Source organism: Colobus angolensis, unplaced genomic scaffold (assembly GCF_000951035.1).
Source record: "Colobus angolensis palliatus isolate OR3802 unplaced genomic scaffold, Cang.pa_1.0 Scaffold15, whole genome shotgun sequence".
NCBI lineage: Eukaryota > Metazoa > Chordata > Mammalia > Primates > Cercopithecidae > Colobus > Colobus angolensis.
The window spans coordinates 12836703-12860509 of NW_012114599.1; the positions used below are offsets into that span (position 1 = coordinate 12836703).

Below are 23807 nucleotides of genomic sequence, written 5' to 3' on the forward strand. Positions count from 1 at the left end.
TCCTTCCCTCCATCCCTCTCTCCTTCTCTATCTTAGATCAGAAAGTTGAGAGCATGATCAGCTTTTTATTTCTTAAAGGCTATCAGCTTTTCTGCCAGCTGAAATTACTAACACACTGAAAAAAGGTGATATTTTTCTTTATGTGATGAAGATGCCAGGCAGTTTTGAAAGGCAATCTGTTCTCACATATTCTGGTTTAATGGTGAGACCTGAGTTTAATCTAGTTCAGTCATTAACCAGGTGTGTGACCTTCAGCTAATCACAAACCCTTTGTGAGCCTTAGTTTCTTTGTAAGTAATATAAGCAGATTGGGCAGGATAGTCTCCACATTCAAAATATTTATGAAATGCTTAAACATTCTGATCAAGAACGTTCTGCTTCTTTAGCCTTATTACTTTATCGCCACCTACTGGTGAAAATATGCACTTTACCCTTTTCCGAAAAAAAGGTGCTGCAGGCTTCTCTCAGTTTTTGCCCAAGGCTTGCTTTCTTTTTCTTTTTTCCGATGCACTCTTGAATGTCAGGAAGATTAGGATGCTGGGTGCTCTACTACTTTATCAGGAGATAAACAGTCCCCCAACATCAGGGATTTCCAAGCCTCTTGCTCCTGTCTTAGAAGCCTGTCCTTATATTAACGCCACTTTCAGTTAGTTTGGGACAAGTTTGAACCAAATTACATTCATCCAAAAGCCAAAGGCTGAAAAATATTTGGACAGCTGAGACTTGGTGGTTTTTGGACTCAGTAGTAATGAAAAGTAAATTTGTGAGAACATTTGTATTCTGGCGTCAAGGAGGAACAGGGTGGTATCAAGAAAAAAGACGTCAGAAGCCCATCCTGGGTCTGCCAGAGACCAACTGGGAGCCTGGGGAGCTCACTTACCTTCTTTCCGGTTCGCCTCCAGTTTTTTCCAGTGTAGGGCCGTCATAAAGACTTTCCCTGCACTGTCACATGGAGGAGACTCGAAGGAGGTAAATGTGTATAAAATCACTCTGAAAAGTGTAAGTCACTCTTAGAAAAGCAGGGAATTATTTTTGTGTTTTTGTGACAATTCTTGCTTGGTCATCTCATAGATACAGTCATGTCTAAAAGGAGTGTTGGTTCTAATACTGCATGTTCTCACAAGTCGGAGCTGAATGATGAGAACACATGGACACATGGTGGGGAACAGCACATGCTGGGGCCTGTTGGAGGGTTGGGAGGGAGGGAGAGCATCAGGAAGAATAACTAATGGATACTGGGTTTAATACCTAGGTGATGGGATGATCTGTATGGCAAACCACCATGGCACACATTTACTTATGTAACAAACCTGCATATTTGTACCCCTGAACTTCAGATGCAAGTTGGAAATTAAAAAAAAAAAAAAGGTGTATTGGTTCTGAATGATTTCTGGGGTAAAAATATAGAAGCCATTGGTGTTTATGGAGAGCTTGCTTAGTGTCAGGCATTGACTGAGCACTTTCTATGTGTTAAGTCACAATCATCCAGTGACTTAGCTGCAGCTATGATCCCATTTTACAGGTAAGGACATTCACAGGGAGCGGCAGAACAGAACTTTAAGCCCAGGCAGGCAGGCTCCAAAGCCTACCCTTAACCACCATCTGTTTATCACACACGAGGAGGAGTCATCATCGCTTCAGCATCTCAGGGTACTTGGTTAGGCCACTGAAGAGCTGGGCCTGGCCCAGCCACCTGCAACTCATGCTAATGTAGTCAAGTCTTCAAAAGGGCCCAGAACCATCCCTGCTCCTAAGACTGTGGTATAATCTTGGTTCTGGTTCCAGCTCCTTCTGTTCCCTGTACATCTAGAAGTCACCAACATAGGACCCAAGCAGGGGCTGCAAACATGGCCCTTCGGGCTCTCCAATTTTGTAAGACAGAAGCCCAAGGGGCCCTTCAGCTCCCTGGTTTCTTCCCAGTGGCTCCCCTGGGGTGTAGTTTTGAGGAGGAAGCGGCTCTGAGAGGCAGCGGGCATCTGGACCAGCAGAATCTCTAGGCTTCCCTTCTCTTCACCTGGCTTCACGTCCCAAGAGCTGCACATTCGCTGGAGAGCAGATTCTTGCTGTACTGAAGTGGGGGGCACTAAGAGGGTGGGGTGTTGCAGCTGTGCCCAGGGTTTTGCCATGCTGGTAGCGCATCGCACAAGGACTCTCAGAGAAGGCTGAGGACAGTCTGGGGTCCTGGGCATAAGCCATCATGTCAACAAAGCATCGACAGTCCCAGGTTTATAAATGGGCTACCATCCAAGGCTCGGTGTGGGGTATTTTTTGGGAGACCTGGCAGCCTTTTCTCTTGGAAACAACATTAACTCTATTGTTAGGTTTCCAGACCAGTGAAGCTTCTTTGACTCAAACATAGCTCATGGTACGAAGCCAACCAGTGTAAGGATGGTTCCGAGGAAAAGCCACCGGGTTTTAACTTGAATTATCAGGAGTCCATCACCCCCACCTCCTCCGTACAGCAGGAGTAGACTGCCCCAACTCCCAGAACCCTGGTAGGAGGGGTAAAGGCTGGCAGTGGGAGACCCAGTGCTTACGAGGCAGTGGCATTGCTGATGACTCTGAAGCGGGAGAGTGTGGGACCTGTGAAGGCAAAAGCCCCAGCAGCGTAATTCTAGAATTTGAAAATATTTGATTCATGTTTACAGTTCTAATGTACAGCAGAGTATCTGACATATAATATGCTCAATAAATATTTTTAAAAATTAAATAACAGGTCCCCTTCCTGAGAGCTTCAGCTTAAATGCAGGAGGAGGGGTACATGAATTTCTATCTGTGGCTGAAGGCACCGTGGGAGAGGGTGGCAGGCATCACTCATGGGTCGTACACCTGGTGTCCTGTAGAAAGGAGGATGACAACATCATCAGGTCCACATGTAGCTGCTTGTGTCTGGGTTGATCTAAACACAAAGGAGGTGTTTAGTGCAGACCGCAGGATTCGGTTGCCCCACATGATATATTTTTATCAGTAACGGGAATGGAGACAGGTGGCATGTTTATCCATTTTTCAGATGACACAAAGATTACAAGGATGTTAACACATTAAATGACAGAACTAATACTCAGGAAGACTGCAGCCGACTAAACGAAGGAAGGATTTGATAGAGATAGGTGATTTTTCCAATGTGGGCTTCAAAAACTCGATTGTACCTAGGCAGGATTGAGGTGATCTGTTTCTACGTAGGTATATGATAAAAAGTCCTGATCATGAGGTCAGGAGATCGAGACCATCCTGGCTAACACAGTGAAACCCCATCTCTACCAAATATAAAAAAAATTAGCTGGGCATGGTGGTGGGTGTCTGTGGTCCCAGCTACTTAGGAGGCTGAAGCAGGAGAATGGTGTGAACTTGGGAGGTGGAGCTTGCAGTGAGCCGAGATTGTGCCACTGCACTCCAGCCTGGGCTTTAGGTATTGCAAGCTCAGTAGGGGATGAGCCAATGGTGAGACAAGGCTTACTCCAAATGGAACTTGGGATGTTTTAGTGGAAGCAGAGTATTTAGGACTACAGAGGCAATTGCCTGGCACACTACCCAGGCAACATTGTGTTTGGGGTGCCCTGGTGTATGAATTATTAATAGTCTACAGCATAGTTAGAGGCTGTACTGTCAAGTCATGGAAAGACCTATTGGAGGGATTAAAGAAATATCCTGGAAAAGATGAGATATAAAAAAAGACATGAAGTCTGGCTTCATGTATTTGAAAGGCCCTCGAATTTGAGACACTCTCAAAGGTTCTCAGCCTTTTTATGTTCTAAAAAATTGTCAAAGACCCCAAAGACCCTTAGTTGGTATGAGTTATAGCTATTAATTTTTATCATTTAGAAATTACAACTATGTATTTTCTCATTTGAAACGGAATACTAACTGGCAATTTATTCAACTACTAATTTACTTTATTTTCACTTATTTTATTTTATTATTTCATTTTTTTTTTTTTTTTGAGACGGAGTCTCCCTCTGGCCTAGGCTGGAGTGCAGTGGTGCCATCTCAGCTTACTGCATCCTCTGCCTCCCAGGTTTAAGTAATTCTCCTGCCTCAGCCTCCTGAGTAACTGGGATTACAGGCGCACACCACCGGCTAATTTTTGTATTTTTAGTAGAGGCAGATTCTCACCATGTGGACCAAACTAGTCTCGAACTCTTGACCTCAAATGATCCACTCGCCTTGGCCTCCCAAAGTGCTGGGATTACAGGTGTGAACCACCGCACCCTGCCTAACTATTAATTTACTTCAAAGTGACAATATAATTATTATATTTTAACGTAAGTGTTAATTTTTAATGAAAAATAACTGTTTTCTAAAACCAAGGGTTCGGTGAGAAGAGTGGCAAATGTCTCCAATGTCTATCGTAATAGAAGATAGCTGGAGTCTGTTATCAGCTCCTGCAGTCAGTTGTGATATGTTGTTTTTGTTGAAATATGTGGAGAAAATCTGTCCTCACAATGACATGTAGTCAGAGAAGGGAAGATGTCACAGGATCTCTGAAAGCAGGGTCTTTGGACCACACTTTGAGAACCACTGCCTTAGACAAATTAGTAACGAGGAACTGAAGTTCTGGATAGTTACGTCTAACAGTTTCTCCCACCAAATGAAGGGGCTGGGAATTCCCTACTACGTGAAGTATAGGGTAAAGGCCTCTATCTGGCACACCATAAGTGATTCATTTTTAGGTGAGAAGTTAGACCAGATGTACTTTATACAATTCTTTCCAATTCCATAATCTGACAATTTTATAGCTGAGGAACTGGGCAGCTTGCCTTGTATACATGACTGCATCTGAGATGAGAGCTGGTCGAAGGATATCTAAGAACTCCAAATGTTCCTACATGCCTTTACTCAGGGTATGCAAATGGCTTCCTCCCCCTGCAGGAGCCATAATGGGGCTTCCTAACTAGTCTAGGTCTGAGCACCTAGAGGGTGTTGCGGGAGTCCTTTAAGTCAGGAAGACTCCGAGAGTTCATGGGAGGCTCTGAGGCACTCAGAGCAAAGTTGCAGGGTTGATGGTGAAGAGAGAAGCAGCAGAAATTGGGTAGGATTTGAAGGTAAAAAGGAAGCTAGGAACATCCGTGTGGGTCGAGACAGAGTGGCATTATTGGGAGCATAAAGGAGAATGGAGGAGAAACAGAGAATCCCAGAGCTGTAGAACTGGAGGACGGTAAACTCAGAAAAAGGGAATGAGGCCAAACGCATGCAGCAGAATACAGCCTTGAAACAAACCCAACATTGTCAGGCAGTAAAAAATCGAAGATGCAAATCAGGTAATGCGCCTCCTTGCCAACCATCCCCCATGCCATATCCCAACTACGTGCTGTGTTTGGGTATTCGTGCTTTATCCTGGAGGCCAGTCTGAGGATGGGCCTGGTAGGTGCAGAGTGGTGCAGAGACTGCTTAGTGGGGGAATCTCTTGAGGGGACACAAAGTAATGACAGCCCTTGGGTGTCGTTGTTGACAAAGATCTTCTCTTTGACGCACTGAGAACCGATCAATCAAAGAGACATTTTCTCAAGGTTAAATATCTCAGCATGCCCCCAAAGTCTGGTGACCTGAAGTTGAGCTGCAGAGGCCAAGAGCAAGTGTGTGGGGGAAGTTCTCCTGTTTGCAAAGTGCCACAGAGCAAATTCCCAGGGAGCAGGGATGGTAAGCAGTGGGCAACTTACCCAGGCCGACATCCGCTCTAATAGGTTTCTGGAAGGCAGCTCCTGAAGGATCTTGCCTTTGGATACCTGAGGGGATTACACAGGGTCAGCTGATGTACACACAGCCAGCAGGCTGCTTTCTTTCCTTATTTTGTCCCTTGGTGAAAATTACCTTAGTTCAGAGTTTCCTTGGAAGTCAGCCGAGCTCTCTGTGCCTGGCTGTACTTTTGGGGGTTGCAGAGGAGGCAAAAATCTTGGCCAAGGGGACAGGAGGAAACAGTGCCCCATGACTTCTCCTCCTGAAGAGTCCCACGAGTCTGTGGAGGCCTAAGATGGCCTTGGAGTCCTTGCCCTGGCCAGTGTTCTGATTCTCAAGCCTTTTTGTCCAGGAAAACAGCATGTGCGTTGGCAAAGGTGCAATTGTGAAGCTCATAGAAGCTGCTCACCCTGACCAGAGGAGCCCATGGGGCCCTTGTTCCTATCCAGTAGCAAGTAAAACAGAACCTACAGTTTCTAAGAACATGTGGAGAGTGGACAAGTATCCCCCAGCAGGGGGAAGACCTGAACACCCCCCCCATTCGTCATTTATATCAGGTATAACTCCCAATGCAATCCCTCCCCCCCCCCCCCCCCCCCCGATTGTAGGTCCTTCTGGTCCTAGTGCCCTGTGGCTTCAGAGGGAATGGTATACTTCCACCAAGTGTATCAGCTCATAGACTGGGCCGTGAGTAGAGTTTGTGGAAACCATCAAACCCTGCTAGATTTTCCCTTCTAATCTCTGTGGGCCTTTACAGTGCTGCAGAGAAGAGAATTTGCTGGATTCCTAGTTCTGCAGCCAAACCATTAAGGGGCATACAGAAATGAAGACAGCCAGGGGCATTTCAGAATTCATAGGTGAACTCCGGGGTGGAGGCGGGTGGGAGAGAATGTATTTCTATCCCCAGTGGCATAGAATTACTCAGGCAAAAAAGAGAAAAAAAAGGCTCTTGCCTGGGAGATGATACAAATTTCCCTCAGTGTTTTACCGTAGTTCCTCAAAAATAAGTCCCAGAGAGTGTCCCTTTTCAGGTCTGTAAGAGCCCAGTTACTGAATCCTGAGACATTCCTTTCACAACCTCTACAGAATCACCTCAAGGGAACGGAGAGTGGATCAGGGCTTTGCTTACTTAACCACTTCCTTACATGTTTTCTTATAATTTGGACCTTTGAGCTATATCTTCTGTTGACCTAAGTGGTTTAATAGTCCCTGTCCAAATCTAAATTAAATGGCAAAGATGTGGAGAGGAACCCCATGTAAACAAGCTTAACTTTCATCAGTGGCTGGAAAGGGAGTTTAGGGTCTTACCTGGATCAGCTCCAGGCCTGTTTTGGCTGCTTGTGTAGGTGGTAGCAGACCAGAGATCTGTAAGAACATTTGACTGGTCAGAGCATGAATTTTATTTTATTTTAATTAATTAACTTATTTTTGAGTCAGAGTCCCACTCTATGCCCAGAGCCGGAGTGCAGCAGCACAATCTTAGCTCACTGCAACCTCCAGGTTCAAGCGATTCTCCCACCTCAGCCTCCTGAGTTGCTGGGGTTACAGGTGCGTACCACCAGGCTCGACTAATGTTTTGTATTTTTAGTAGAGATGGAGTTTTACCATGTTGGCCAAGCTGGTCTCGAACTCCTGACCTTGAGTGATCTGCCTGCCTCAGCCTCCCAAGGCATGAGCCACCGCGACCGGCCAATAAATTTTAACCTAACTGTTCCCATTCTTTCCATGATCCAACCTAGCAAAACATTACCAAGGTCGGAAACAAGGTGAAGCTCTATATTTTGGCAGTCTGAACCTGCCTTGGAAGAGGAATTCAAATAGAAAAAAAGAAAAAGAAAAAAGAGTATTTAACTTAAAACACAAACTAAAAACTACAGGCAATAATAACCTTTGTATTTCACAACTATCAAAGTATCTTTTAGTCAAATGCCATATTTCTGTACACTTCATTATTCTGACAATAATTCTCAACTGTGCCACTCATGGGGAGGTTGAAGTAATCCTTCAATGGAAATGTCACTTAACATTCAGCAATTTGCTTAAGCTGCGTTAACATGGTATTGATGCAAATAGCATTAGCTTTCCGTCATTTTTAGAGGTACACAATGGGTTATCCTTAATTACTCTGAGTGAAGGAAACACACTTCCACATTCATTATTTATTGAGCAATTTCTCTAAAGCAAGGTTTTAAAAGGGAGAAGGGAGATAAAGCATTCTGTTAAGAGAAATGCAAAGCCTTTGGAGGGAGAAGAGGGGCACGTAAAACCCAGCTGAGGGAAAGAACCAAATGTCAAGGAGGGGAAGAGCAAGAGAGCATGGAAAAAACTATCAATTTGTCTTAGAACCTGATCTATCCAAAACCAGCTTTTGATTCTTTTTGTCTTTGTTCCAATTATTTGACACAAACTCAAAGTAGGTTTTTGTTTGTTTGTTTGTTTTTTATTTTCAGTCAGGCTCTCACTCTGTCCCGCAGGCTGGGGTACAGTGGTGTGATCATAGCTCACTGCAGCCTTGAACTCCTGGGCTCCAGTGATCCTCCTGCCTCAGCCTCCTGAGTAGCTGAGACTACAAGTGCACATCGCCATGCTCCGCTATGTTTTTGTTTTGTTTTGTTTTTTGTTTTTGAGACAGAGTTTTGCTCTTGTTGCCCAGGCTAGAGTGCAATGGCACGATCTCAGTTCCCCACAACCTCTGCCTTCCAGGTTCAAGTGATTCTCCTGCCTCAGCCTCCTGAGTAGCTGGGATTACAAGCATGTGCCACAACACTCAGCTAATTTTGTATTTTTAGTACAGATGGGTTTTCTCCATGTCAGTCAGGCTGGTCTTGAACTCCTGACCTCAGGTGATCTGCCTGCCTTCGCCTCCTAAAGTGTTGGGATTACAGGTGTGAGCCACGAAAGTTGTTTTTTTTTTTTTTAATTTTTGTAGAGACGGGGGTCTTGGTCTGTTGCCCAGGCTGGTATTGAATTCCTGGCCTCAAGTGACCGTCCTGCCTCGGCCTCCCAAAGTGTTGGAATTAGGGAGGCATGAACCACCACGCCCAGCCTCAAAGCAGCCTTATTTTCTGTTTAATTTTACAGATAACATAGGCTTACTGTAAAAATAAGATGATATACTATGCATAACAAGCAATCACCTTTTATCCTCTAGCCAGCAGTTACTGGTATACACTTCTGGTATACAGAGTTGTATCCCTTTTTCTGCGGGATGTACATGCTCTCGTGTATAACACACAGTTGCAAAAGTGAGACTGGTTCCCATGCTGTTTTGTAGGCTGCTTCTTTGACTGAATGATCTGCCCCAGGCCAATTCTCTCGTGGCACTAAACACACATATTTCTCAACACTTTACTACCTGTATAGTAACTTCTTTAACCGTTCTTCTAGTGATAAACAATTAAATCATCTCCTTTAAAAAATGATGAACAGCATCTGTGTTCATGCTTCTTCTCACCCTTGGTTGATAATTACGTTAGGGTATATTCCTGGAAGTGTGAATTCTGAATCATTTCTCCACACTGTCACCCAAACTGTGTATTATCAATTTCCAATGAGAGTTGGTGAGAAATGATATTTTGTTGTTTAATTTGTACTTACTTGATTCCTGGTGAAGCCGAACTTTTCTTTTTTGGTAAAGTCTCACTCTATCACCCAGGCTGGAGTGCAGTGGCACGATCTCAGCTCACTGCAACCTCTGCTGCCCAGGTTCAAGGGTTTCTCCTGCCTCAGCCTCCTGAGTAGCCGGGATTATAGGCGCATGCCACCGCCTCTGGCTAATTTTTGTATTTTTAGTAGAGATGAAGTTTCACCATCTTGGCCAGACTGGTCTTGAACTCCTGACCTCGTGATCCGCCCGCCTCGGCCTCCCAAAGTGCTGGGATTACAGGCGTGAGTCACCGGGCCCGGCAAAGCCGAATATCTTTATAACAATTTTTTTATTGGCCATTTGTAGTTGTTCTACTGTGGCTTGCCTGGTTATGACCTTTCCCCATCTTTCTTTTGGAATATTTGTCTTACTATTTGTAAGACTGGATTTTAAGAAAAGCCTTCTCCAGATACCTTAAGGAAGATAAGCGTTCACTGGTGAGATAAGTGTTGGTAAGGGAAACTGTATGTGGAAGGAATGGGCAATGATAGATGCTGGCCTCTCTTCCTGTCTCAAATTTCACTTTCTCCCCCTTAGCGGCCCTTGGTCAGAAGGTGGAGCCCAGGGTAGAAAGGTGAGGGATCACAGTCATCGCTATTCCCTGCCACTAGGCGGCGCTCTTCTCCCCTCCCTGGTCTACCATTGTTTGTGGACAAGTTCAGTGCTAGCTCAGCTGAGGCAACCATGGCACGTCTTGAAATAAACTTGATTAAGAAAACAATGGAAGGCACAGCCACTCCACCTCCTTAACCTGTGGTAGATTCAGCCAGACCTATAGCTGAACCTGGAGGGATTTTCCGTTTTTTCCAGCACTCTTCCCTAAGCATATCTAGAGATCTGGCTCTCCCAGCTTCCCCCTCTGTCCCCAGGGATGCCATTGTCCTTGGCCTTACCCATGAAGAACAGCCTCCTTCCTGCACCTGTAAGAAGTCTCTATTGCTCTGGCTTTTGGCTTCCTTACCCCCAGCCTTGACTCACTCCCTTCTGTCTTGTTGGTTTGCACATTCATGGGTCAGTTAAGGGGCCATGATGCTGGCTTGGTGAACAGCCCCACCTTCCATCTGCATCAGCTCCTCTGCATGGGCTGGGAGAGCCCCTGTCTCTTCCTGCTGTACTTTCCACTCTCCCTTGAGCCCTCTCCAAGTTCCCATGTCCTGTCTCAGAGGCAGATCTTGATCCCATTGTGGAATACAAATGAGTTACAGACCCCAAACGCAGGTAGCTCCTGTTTTGGCTACGTACTCTTCAGGTGTCCTAAGCTGAAGCAACTTGCTGCAGGGATCACGATGGGATGTGTTCATTGATGTAGCCCAGATTTAGAACAGTGCCTAACACAGAGTGGGCATTCAGTAAAACATTTGTTGAATGAATAAGTGAATTAGGTTTTGCTTGAACACCCTGTCCACAACCAGTTCTAGAACCTTGCGCCTACAGTCACACATATAAGAGGAAAAATCTTTAATAAGTGCAATAACAACAACTCACTTGTTTGTCACAGTATAAGGAGATTTGCTTTCTAATTTTCAGCCCATTTGAAGGAAAAACATGAGTTATCTAAATATTGTTTAATATAGTTGGGCTGAAATATCACAGCAAATATCTATAGCCATACATTAAGATAGGCATTCATGAAAATCAGTTGGTTACTTAGTGCTGGAGAGGAGTGGTTAGGGGAAATGAAGAGTAACTGTTTATTGGCACAGGATTTCTTTTGGGGGATGAAAATGTTCTAGAATTGATGGTGGTGATGGTCACACAACCCTATGATTATACAACAAACCATTGAATTGTACTTTACATGAGTGAATTGTATGGTTTCTGGAAAGTATCTCATGAATACTTTTATTTTAAAAAGACATAAGCAATTAAATATTAATTTTCACTTCTTTTTAGGCCTTCAGAAACTCCTTTGAGTAGACAATACAACTTTTAAAAAGCTCTCCCCCTTCCCCAGTCTGGCTCCTATCCTAGCAATTGTGGTACATGCTGCATGGCCTGCTTGCTCCGAGTGTTTGTCTAGCAGTCTGTGGGTCAGCATGGAAGTGGGCGCTGGACAAGGATGAAGAAGGACACTGATGGGCTGGGAGGCTGTTGTCCAAAGCTGCTGTTCCCAAGCCAGGAATAATTAAGCTTTGCCAGCTTAGGAGCCACTACTTCAAGTTTCTTAGGTTTTCCACAAGCAGAGCCCAACTTGCAACAGATTTCCAAGCTCCCAGCGTAGCCAAATAAATACGCCACATGTTTAGTTATATGTGTTATGTAAGAATTTAAAGTCCTCTAAGGAGAAAACAGGAGCAAACAATTTACTCAGATACTCAAAAGTCTTTGAAAGAATCAAGGCATCTGAAGTCAAGAGCCTGAAACTTTAGAAAGGAGAACTTCTGGCTACAGAACCCCTGTGAACCCTTCCATCCAGCGTCCTTCCTGTTTCTCTTTTGCTATCAAGTATTCTCTACCTGTGTTAATATCCTGAGTTAAACAGGAACAGAATGGTGGAGGAGTGTTTGATATATTTCAGAAGTTCAAAAATTCTTTTTGCGGTATTCTTATTTTGGGACTTTATATCATAGCTTCTTCAATGAGTCGTCCATAAAATGGCATAATAATAACTCCTATTTCAAAAAGTTATTGAGAAGATTAAATAATATATGCAGTATGTCTGGTACATGGAATATATGTACTACATGCATTGTGTTATTTATTATTTATTCAAGAAGAAGTTGGCTGTACTGAGCACCTTCTAATTTTGCCACAGCAATCATGCCAAGATGTGATCTGCCTGGGCCTGGGGTGTTCATTTTTGGCAGGGATGCTCCCCTGCAAGGAAAAGGAGAGCCAGGCTGCTGGAGTTTGAATTCCAGCTCTGCCACTTCCCAGCTGTATAGGCTGAAACCAGTTTCCTCACTGCCTTACTCCTTGGTTTCCTCATCAATACAATGGATTATTCAAATTGGAAGTCATAAATCTACTTCCATAAATCACAGGGTTGTTATGGAGGATTCAATAGGCTAATATTTGTAAGGTGTTCAGAAAACGGTCTAGCACATTCAAAGAGCTGATTTGCATTTTCATTGATTTATTTATTGAAACGGAGTCTCTCTCTGTCACCCAGGGTGGAGTGCAGTGGTGCGATCTCAGCTCACTGCAACCTCCGCCTCCCAGGTTCAAGCGACTCTCCAGCCTCAGCCTCCCGAGTAGCTGGGACTATAGGTATGTGCCACCACACCTAGCTAATATTTGCATTTTTAGTAGAGATGGGGTTTCACCCTGTTAGCCAGGCTGGTCTTGAACCCCAGGTCTCAAGCTGCCTGCCTCAGCCTCCCAAAGTGCTGGGATTACAGGCATAAGCCACTGCGCCCAGCCTGATTTGCATTTTTAAAATAAAAAGATGGATAGGTAAGTAGCTGGCCTCTGCTTTGGGAGCAGGAAGGCGGGAAGGGTCATTCTATGTGGCAGTAGTGACTGGAAGCTGGAGGTGAGCCTGAAAAGAACAAGTCCTAAGCACTTCCTCCTGGAAGGAAAAAGTGGCACCAGGTGGGAAATATTCAGAAAACATTGCTAGGACAATAGTGGAGCTCCAGCTGCAGAAGTTTTCACCCCCTTGCTAGAAAAGTTCTAGAAGTGAGATAGATGCTTATTAACTTAGGATGGTGTAGATATAAGTCTGTGCAGAAACGAGATCAGATGATCAGATGGGCTCTTTAGGCCCTATTTGATGTAGTATGAGATGAAGTCCATAAACTGGATCTTGATAAAACCTTCAGCATGATTTGAGCAATGGGTAAAAGTAGTAAGATAAAAAGTCATTAGAAAAGGAATAAAAATGTTAGCTATCTGACTTTTCCTAAAGGGATTCCTTTGGTTTTGGTTTTGTTTGCTTTTAATATTTGAAGACTTCCAAGTCTATACCATTTGTCACTTAAAAACCAATAACAACAACAACAAAAAACCCAACAATGTTTACATAGAAATCTACCATCCCTTCAACTGAGCTTTTGGAGAAATGAGGATTTTGCAATGGGAAAGTATTCTATCTACAGAAGCGCAGTGACAGCAGTCCTATTTTTGAATCGATATCCTCCCTTGAATCTAGGAGGTGGACACAATCACATACCCCTGGCCCAGTTCTTCAGTGCTCCCCATTCACCCAGCCCAACAGATGCTCAGACAGAGCTGTTACTCTGAAAGCCCAATTTCCCATTTCCCTAGCACAAAACAACACGTGGTCTACCTACTGACCCATCTCCTGGCTCCTCTGGCCCACAGGCTCTGGTCTGGGGATGCTGGTGGTAGAAGCAGCAGAAGGGGATGGCCTTGGCAAGATGGTGGGGGTGGCCACAGCTACAGTGACAGCCAGAAGCTGCATCAGAGTGACCGGCTGTGCAGTTGTCGCTGGAATGGGTGGCCTCTGATGGGCTTTTGTGGTCTCACCTGTAAGAAAATGGAATTATACCAGCCCTACAAAATAATCTGTAGGCTCTTATAGAACTAGAAATAAAATAAATGTTGATTGAACACTAGCTATGAGCACAGAGCTGTGCTAGCCACGGTGAAGTGTGAAACCCAGGTAACAGCCACATTTCTTGCCTGAAAGAATGTATGCCCTCAGAGCAATCACTCAGTCAACCAAAGATTCAATAGCAATGAAATAAATGACAGGTCAAAACTATAGCAACATAGAACATAGACAAGGCAGAACATGATTAATTGCTGAATTAATTTGCCTGGCGCCACTAGCAATGGTTTATGTACATTTTTTTTGTTTTTGTTTTTTGATGTTTTGATTAGCATCGGCCTTGGAATAGAAGACAGAAGGTGCATTTGGGGCTTTCACTATGACTTAGTCTTAGGGAATACGTTCTAGATGTTCTAATTTAGGTTGGTTCATGACTAGTCAACTCCTCTGGGCCCCAGTTTTTCCTTGTCTGTAAAATAGGATAACAAAATTAACTGGATGGTAAGGATCATCCAGATTCTACATTTTTTTTCTTTTTTGAGATGGAATCTTGCTCTGTCACCCAGGCTGGAGTGCAGTGGCACAATCATAGCTCACTGCAGCCTCGAACTTCTGGGGTACAGTGATCGTCCATCTAATCTCCCAAGTAGCTGGCACTACAGGTGCAAGCCACCATACCCGGCTAATTTTTAATTTTTTTTTGTTTGTTTTCCGTTTTTTGTAGAGAAAGTGTCCTCCTGTGTTGCCTAGACTGGTCTTGAACCCCTGGCCTCAAACAATTCTTCTGTCTCAGCCTCCCAAAGCTCTGGGATTACAGGTGCAAGCCACTGTACTCAGCCTAGATTCTACTTTCAAATGGTGCTCTTCATCCATGTGTGATGATTTAGATTGCTTCTCTCCTTTTAAACACTGCTATAGTTGGCTCCCTATAAAGCGAGTCTCCGTTTGTTAGTGCTCTGAGAATATCTCTGAAGGTTTAGAGCAAGGGGACAAGTGGCTACCCACTGGGCATTGGAGTTTGTCTTGAGAACCGTGGGTTCTCAGGGAGACACACAATGGCCCCCAAAGTAAACAGCTCCTCAGTCCTGGGAAGGAACAACCCACTGTTGCTTGTGCCTGCAGGGCCCCATTGGGGCATGTCAGCTTCTGTCCCTGTGCACCTGTATCAGCTGCTAGGGCTGCTGTAACAAACTACCACAAACTGGGTGGCTTAAAATGACAGAAATTTATTCTCTCACCGTTCTAGAGGCCCAAGTCAGACATCAGCATCACTGAGTCAAACTCAAGGTGTCAGCAACACTGAGCTTTCTCAGGAGGCTATAGGGTAGACTCTGTGTCTTGCGTCTTCTGGTTTCTGCTGACTGCTGGCATTCCTTGGCTTGTGGCCATGCTACTTTAGTTTTCAAGGCCGGCATCCTCAGTTGTTTCTCTGCTCCGTCTTCACATGACGTCTGATATGGTTTGGCTCTGTGTCCCTACCCAAATTTCATCTCAAATTGTAATCCCTGTAATCCCAACCTGTCAAGGGAGGAACGAGGTGGGAGGTGATTGGATCGTGGGGGCAGTGTCCCTCATGCTGTTTTTGTGATAGTGAGTTCTCACAAGCTCTGATGGTTTTATAAGGCACTTTCTCTCTCTCTCTTTTTTTCTCTCTCTCTCTCGTCGCTGCCATGTAAGACGTATCTGCTTCCTCTTCTGCCATGATTGTACATTTCCTGAGGCTTCCTCAGCCATGTGGAATTGTGAGCCAACTGAACCTGCTTTGTTTGTAAATTACCCAGTCTTGGATAGTGTCTTCATAGCAGTGTGAGAACAAGCTAATACAACCTCCTCCTCTATGGATGTGAAATAATCTCCCTCTGCCTTCCTTTTACAAAGATGCCAGTGATTGCATTTAGAGCCCACCTGGGGAATCCAGAATAACCACCCCACCACCATCTCAGGATCCTTAATTTAATCACATTAGCAAAGCCTCCCCACTTTTTTTTTTATAAAAGGAAACATTCAATGGTTCCAGGGATTAGGACATGGATATCTTTTCCAGGGTGTTTTTCAGCTTACCATAGCATCCTAGCTCTGTCCTTAACTCTGCTTAGGGTTGATACATTTTTGTTACACAGCACAGCAGAACAAAGGAGATAACATCTGAAATAAGAAGGTGCTTCTCTCTCGGTGGGAACCATCCACCTTCCCCTCTGACATTGTACAACATCCAGGAAAATAGTGCCAGAATCATAGTCCTGGACAAGCGGTGCAGACAAATGTGTGGTGGGGTGTTTAGACCCACCGCCAGCACCAGCACCTGCTCATTTCCCCACCCTGATTCTGCCGTCTTCTGCAGGAATCACAGCACTGACTTAAGAGAGCAGGCAATTGCCTTGTTTCTTGCTAAGTTGGTCACCTTTAAATCTGCCCGTAGCTTGTGCCAGACAAATCACTAAAGAGCTGGCAGCATCCTCCTTCAAGCCATCCTCAGGCAAAACTGAATCTGCCTGATTTATGACATTTCCATTATTTTAAAGAGTTTGAGCTTTCATAACAAGTACGAGGGAAGTTTCTAATTTCTCCAAAGTACTTCTCTGTCTTACCCTCTGGTAAATGCTACCAGGCATCAATGCCACTTTAGGGAGATGGAGGCCCAGGTTTGACCTACTTCATCTAGGGAAAAGCCATTTAACAAATCCACTTGTATATTTTATGAAATAGGGTGTAATTAATAATTCGGAAAGAAACATACATAAACTGAAAATCTATTTTACTTGTAAATTATTCATGAAGTTGCAATGTACTAAAAATAAAACTTCTACTTGCAAATAGTGAACACTTTTTGCCACCTAAAACTTATTATATATTGAAAATCTGAATTATCTTTTTGTCACACCATTGGGTAATCCCAAGGCTGCTGACTATCTCAGTTTGCCTTTGCTAAAATTGATTCACTAGAGAAAGGCTCAAGATCCTGAGGGCAGTCTTTGTATCACTTGCTTATAATGCAGATGCTTTCAAGTGGTCATAAATTCAGCTAACAGCCATGGGCTTCCACAGGCTTCTGTGGGCTGTTGTTTTTGCCTGCTCTCCTTTATGGATTAGAACTGTCTTTAAGAGGGAAGATACACGCCTGTAACCCCAGCACTTTGGGAGGCTGAGGTGGGTGGATCACCTGAGGTCAGGAGTTTGAGACCAGCCTGACCAGGAGAAACCCCGTCTCTACTAAAAATAGAAAATTAGCCAGAGGTGGTGGCACATGCCTGTAATCCCAGCTACTCCAGAGGCTGAGGCGGGAGAATGGCTTGAACCCGGGAGGCGGAGGTTGCGGTGAGCTGAGATCGTGCCATTGCTCTCCAGCCTGAGCAACAAGAGCGAAACTCCATCTCAAAATAAATAAATAAACAAATAAATAAATAAATATTAAAGGGAAAATAGAGAAAAATTATTCCTCCTATCCTAATTGCTCCCAATTCCTCACTGAACATAATGCTGTTGATTTGATCCAAGGTGCATTCTTCATGGAACCAAGTTCTTTTTGAGCCTTTCGGAAAAAAACTAGTAAAATAGTTTCTTTGTGCAATCTCAGCTACATGGAGGGTTGATCTCTTTTCAAAGATTTTTATGGCAAAGCATTTCAAAACTTCTCTTAAACGCTACACATATTCCTCATTTGGGCGTGGTTGGAAGAGCTTTAGGCAGCCACCTTCTCAAACGTAGCAGGCGGTGCCACACAGCTCCCCACACCTGGCTCATCGTTAGAACCACACTGGAGGTGTTAAAATGCAGGTTCCAGGGCCCTGATCGCAGAGATTCTGACTCACTGGACCCAGAGTGGGCCGTGGAATTCTGATTTGCGAACCGCAGCGAGGGACTCAGCAGACAGCCAGGGAAGGCAGGAGGGGTTTTTCCCACGCTAGCTTCAGCAGCCTCTAACAAAGATTTACTTTCCCTTCTCTTGCTGTGATACTAGGAATGTGCCTTCCTAGTTTTTTATAAACTTCTACAAACCAACACTTACCTGGTTTTATTTAGCTCAAGGCTGTAGCCAAAAAGCAACTGCCTGCCTAATGGTTGCTAAATGCCAGGGCAGTGGGGGCGCGGTGGTGGTGGGAACAGCATTTAAATCTCAGGGAGTGCCTGTTCTCAGTGTGAGTTGTACAGGGCAAATCAAAGTGCCTTCTATGTTTTGAGGAGGATAATTTCCCATGGTAGAAGGTTGTCATGCTTTTGGAGGTCATCCTGGCCTGATTAACCTGTTAATTCATATTCTCAGACAGACGGGGCACATTTTATAGCGGCATGCCAAGACCTCAACAGTTGCTCACCCTTCATCTTCTCTGCTTCCCCCAATGACTAAAGGAATTTTATCGTTTAAGGAAGACCAAGGGGACCACTCCTTTAATTGTACTTATTGAAAGTTTTTGAGTTCGTAGAAACTTACTCCTAAGTAAGACTAAGGACTTAGTACTTGGGGACTAAGACCTTACAAAGAGAGGTTCTTCTATTCCCAAGAATCCCTTTTACGTTGGAATGCTGGTAGTTTAGCTCAGGGTCTTGCACATAGGTGATGCTCACTCAATGTAAATATCGAATGAATGAACAAAATGAAGGAGTAAATAATTTTTCAGACTCTGACTAGATAATCTAGTAACAAGGAGATGATAGTAATGTCTAGTGATACTGACATCAAAAGTTTAAATGGTTTGGTAAAGGGGATAAGTGACCTCAGCAATGCTTGGCTCTTGCTAGTTTATGAATTTCACAGAAAGCACCCTCGGCCACCCGTACTCCTTGTGGATGTCAGTGACTCAGGCATCTGGAACAAGTGCTTGCTGGGGGTGAATGGTGCTTGGGGTACATAGGCAGTTTTAGAAATTGTCTCTGCTGTGGAGAACGTACAGACCAAGTAGACTTTTATTATCTGAGTTATCATTTGGCTATAGTTTCTCTTCCCTACACTCTTTTCCCTGCTACTTTCCCTGCTTTAAGGTGATACCAAGTTTGCATACTTTTTGGGCTGCTTAGAACTATGGCCTTGGTGAGTTACTAAACCTCTCTCAAGGTCAGCTTTCTTATCTGAAAAGGGAAGATACTGGCACTCTGCAGGTGTGTGGCACAGAGAAAGTACTAGACAGACGACTACAGTCACAGGAGGTTATGTGGCCCTTCCTGCTTCCAGACACAGGCCCAAAGCTGAAGCCAGAAGGGCACGAGTACTCTTTTCTTTTCTTTTTTTTTTTTTTTTGAGACGGAGTCTCACTGTCACCCAGGCCAGAGTGCAGTGGCACGATCTTGGCTAACTGCAACCTCCACCTCTGGGGTTCAAGCGATTCTCCTGCCTTAGCCTCCCGAGTAGCTGGGACTACAGGCGCCCACCACCACGCCTGGCTAATTTTCTGTATTTTTAGTAGAGATGGGGTTTCACTGTGTTAGCCAGGATGGTCTCCATCTGACCTCATGATCCGCCTGCCTCAGCCTCCCAAAGTGCTGGGATTACAGGTGTGAGCCACTGCGCCCAGCTACAAGTACCCCTTTCCAGAAGAGGAGAGATGCCACAAACTTCCCACAGGTGAGGCCTTTCCAGTAGAACGTGCACAATACCCCCGACACCCCCATCCCAGGCCAGTGGACAGAGGGAAAGGACCTGAAGAACGGGAGGGGTCAGAAGCCACTTTTTAGGGAGTGCTGTGTTCAGAGTCAGAAGATACTTCCTCCGTTCCTTCACACTTTGTCATACCCAAGCCAAATGAAGGTGCTTTAAGAGAGTCATTCGTCAAGATTGTGGGGACCTGCCAGGAGGGCAGGTGGGCATCTTATTTCCCACCAATCTTTCTGCAGACCCATCACAGGCGTGCAATACAGCAACAGAGCTTGCAGAGTTTTAGGGGTGTATTCCAGGAGTCTAGAAGTGCTTTTCCACTCAGGGTAAAAATAGGAGTGCTTGACATGTGGTCCCTGAAGTTGGAGGCTTTATGTGAACCTGGGGACTGTTTCTGCCCTAGGGATCTCTGAGAGGGGGAGGGGTGCAGCGGGAGTGGCTCAGGACAGCAGGGCTCATGCAGCAAAATGCCAGGAGGAAGGCAACCCCACCTCTTCCCAGTTCTCAGACCCCAGAGAGGGCCAAAGAGAAGCCTGGCTGTTCCCACGGCTCTGTGTGAAGGGGCTGCCCCAGGGGGCTGCTGGAACCAGGCATCAGTATCTACCGTGGAGAAAGGAGTGGGGGCACAGATTTCTGGCCCAATAAGAGGGTGCCAGGATGAAACTAAACACTGTCTCCTTGCCTTTGATATCCACACACATCACCTACCCAGGAATCAGTTTTGCATCTGGCTCTGCAGAGCCACAGGGTCAGATGAAACAACAGAGATGCCAGCCACTTAAGGAGACCTGTCACCCATTCTTTGTCTCTGTGCTCAGGTCAAAAGAGGACAAGCGATATCTCAAAAATGGCCCACGAGGCACCAGACCCACTGCCACTTCACGGGTGGAGGTGGGGAACGGCTCTATCCTTGCAACTAAACAAACAGGACTAGACCACTGGATCCATTAAAAAGTCATTAGAGATAGAGCTGGAGCAGTAATTAAGAGAAAAGACAAAAAAAAATTCCTTATTTGTATACTAAGGCTCCTCAAATCAGGATAATCAGGGATCCATATACATACTATTAGCATAAGAAAATCTAGAATGGGCCAGGCACAGTGGTTCATGCCTGTAATCCCAGCATTTTGGAAGGCCGAGGTGGGCAGATCATGAGGTCAAGAGATCGAGACCATCCTGCCCAACATGGTGAAACTCCGTCTCTACTAAAAATACAAATATTAGCCAGGCGTGGTGGTGGGTGCCTGTAGTCACAGCTACTCGGGAGGCTGAGGTAGGAGAATCGCTTGAACCTGGGAGGCGGAAGTTGCAGTGAGCTGAGATCGCGCCACTGCACTCCAGCCTGGCAACAGAGCGAGACTCCGTCTCAAAAAAAAAAAAAAGAAAAAAGAAAAAACAATAAAATCTAGAATGATGATTTAGAGAGGGGTTTCTGTTTGATGGAGGGTAATTTACTTAACTTCTCTGTGCTGCATTTTCCTCAACCAGAGCAATAGTATAGGCCAAAGGTGGTCTACGGTGATTAAACGCAATGATCAGGCAAAATTCTTGGAATGATGCCTGGCATACAGCAAATGCTCAATAAGTGCTAAGTTCTACTGCTATTCTTAAACCATGTTCACCTTAAATACATGAATAGAACCCGAACTATCAGGCTCATAATGTTTTAGCTAGCCCATCAAGTTTCTGGAAGCAATGCAAAATCCCATTATAAAGCGACTCACAGTTTCTCTTTGTGTGGGAAATCAGAACGCCTCTGGAGACACAATAATGCATAGTACAGTTCTTGATTTAACACAGAAACCTGGAAAATGGTATTTTTTGGCCTGAGGTCTACCAGTATCCCCTTTTGTGGTTCACATGGAAGCTGAGTTGGCACAGTCCTGTAGACAGTGTATTTTTGGCCTGGGTTATTTGGATTAGCAGCTTGCTGTTATCACATAAACCACCTCGTTCTCTTTGCTTCTCTTCATTTCATACGTAAGTAGATACAGCCTTTTTCCTTTCAGCTGCCAGGAAACATTTCTGGACAGAATGTCATGTCATTTTCTAAAGTAACAATACAATAAAACTCAAGGCAACAGTCAATCTGAATGAAAATGACACAAATATAGAGACACAATCTCGGAATTGTAAAAACAAAAAATAAAGCTTTCACTCTTCAGCCCCAGCCATCTGATCTCATTGATTTCTGTGCCCATGTTCCCGGCATCTGTTAAAATATTGCCAGAACCAGTGGAGCTTGACCGGTTAAGATGTTAATTTCTCCACTATCTCCCAAAACACATCGCGCGTTTATGGACTCAGAAGGTTTAGATTCAATCACACGTGAGCACTTGCCTGCTTGGGCAGCTGGACTTTTGGACGATGAGTATGTAAGAGCTGATGGGTAGGTTACACCCTTTTTGGGTTTACTTTCTGCAAAAAAGAAAAAAAAAACGAGATTTATTTCTAGAGCTAGAGGTTTTAGATGGTTCTGTACTAAGTTGATTCCCTCCTTTCAATTTATCTCTCTTCAGTTCAATAAAATCAGTCTCCCTCATGCTGAATTGTTGATTACAACGAGAATGTCAAGTGGCATTTTGTTCTCATGTATAGCTTGTGTTTTATTACTATTAGAATGGAAGCAAGCAAATCTTCATGACTCAGAGTTGCTTAACATCAGCAATCCTTCTTTCACCTGTGAAGATGTGACATGGAAGTGAAGGTTTTCATCTGTGTGGCTTCGAATGTTTAATTATATCAGTAGGTGAATGGGAAAGCCTTCCACATGCTCTCCTTTGAGATGATGGAGTGCTCTGGTCATAGGCTGGCTACCTCTCGCTTTCACAGACCCTGTGGGATTCATCTGAATTTCATAGCAGCAGAAAAACCTAAAAGTAGGTAAATATAGGTCAACCTTGAAAATAACCATGTGTTGCTCACCCAGGGGGAGACACGGTAGCTACTAGGCAAGGAGGAGGAATGGTAATGTCTATTAGGGAAAAAAAGAAGCATAAAAAAATTGCCAAAGTCTTCTTCTTTCCATAAAAGGATGCCTGAAATTCCACCATATGGGCTTTGTTCCGCAAGTAAGTGAGAGTGCCACTGGAATATAGTAAGCCCCCTGAAGGCAAGTCATTTGTCTGACTTGGTAACTGTTGAATTTTCAGAGCTCAAAGCAGTTTTTTCCTGGCATGAAGTAGTTGCTTGAGAAGTATTTATTCAGCGGGGGAATATCTTAAAGCTTAGATCTCTGTTAAAATTAAAATACCTTGGTAGCGGTACTACCTATTAGCCAATATTACATCTGGCAATGAAAGCATTTCTTCTCCCATCTTCAGGGAATACTTTTACAGGATGTGAAGATGGTAAGCAGTGTTGCACGGAGAACCTAGGTGGGTGGAGGAGGATCTAGGGCACTATCTGGCCAACCATCCTACTGGCCCAGGGATTGTAGGGTCATGAAGCAGAAAGAGTAACAGATCTCAGAAAGAACCTGGGATTAGGAGTAAGAAAATCTAGGTTTCTGTTTCTATTTTACCTTTAATTAACTGTCCCAACTTTTGAGGCTCTTGTGTTTTCATTTAGAAAACAGGAATAATGACATGGCCCTAATAACTACACGAAGTTGTAGACATCTAATGGAAAAAAAAAATGTTAAAATGTTTTGGAACTATATATCTCCATAGAGATGCAAAAATGTATTCTGTTGTTACCTGTAAGTGCCACGTGTTTGGGCTTACTTGCATTACTTCACCTCATTAAAATCACCTGGGGAACAGGACTTGGCATTTCCAAGTCCTCCACCAATGTCGAGGCCAGCTCCAAATGACAATGATTGAGGTTATTTGAGGCCCTGGGAGGGCCCCATGGCTGTGGACCACGCTATCTGCAGAAAGAAGAGACATCTTCTCTCTCTATTTATTGAAGAGACATCTTCTCTCTCTATTTATTGATCTAAAACCTGATTTTTTTTTCTGTTTCTATTCAGAAGGAAAAGGAGCATGAGCTCAGTTCCCTGAAATGTGGATCAAAGAATAAAAGGGAAGTATTAGGGGGTCCCTCACTGACATTTCATGTCCCTGGACTGTGTAAAGATCATGAGGGCTGTAAATTACATCTCCTCTTTCGCTCCCCCTCTTACCCACCAAAGTGAATTAGTTAAGGAGCTCAGGGATATATGAAACTTAGAAATAAAAACCTAGAGAAAGATCATGGCGGCATCTGAGCCTTCAGAAGAGGATTCACACATGATGCAGTTAAACTTGCCGGCCACGAACCTCTGAATAATGGGAAGCATTCCTTGGCTGCCGGTCAGTTATCAATCCTTATGCTGCAGTGAGCTCCTAACTCATCCATTCAAGAGAGGCTTCCAAGCCATTGCAGAAGCACAAATGTTTATTATCATTGGCAAAAAGTATTTTCGGTTAAATGTCACTAGGTCGAATGAGGGGAGATGGAAG

General features: G+C 44.4%; 1 protein-coding gene across 2 annotated transcripts in view; it reads right to left on the minus strand.

Annotated features, from left to right (window-relative positions):
* The window catches only part of VIT (vitrin), a 131599-nt gene that overhangs the window by 36120 nt on the left and 71672 nt on the right, over nucleotides 1–23807 (minus strand). For both annotated transcript variants that reach the window (XM_011935979.1, XM_011935978.1), the window contains exons 6-9: nucleotides 21703–21780; nucleotides 13559–13750; nucleotides 6982–7038; nucleotides 5658–5723 (exon numbers count right to left, since the gene is read on the minus strand). In XM_011935979.1, coding sequence (XP_011791369.1) covers nucleotides 5658–5723; nucleotides 6982–7038; nucleotides 13559–13750; nucleotides 21703–21780 — 393 coding nt within the window. The remainder of the gene's footprint in view (nucleotides 1–5657; nucleotides 5724–6981; nucleotides 7039–13558; nucleotides 13751–21702; nucleotides 21781–23807) is intronic.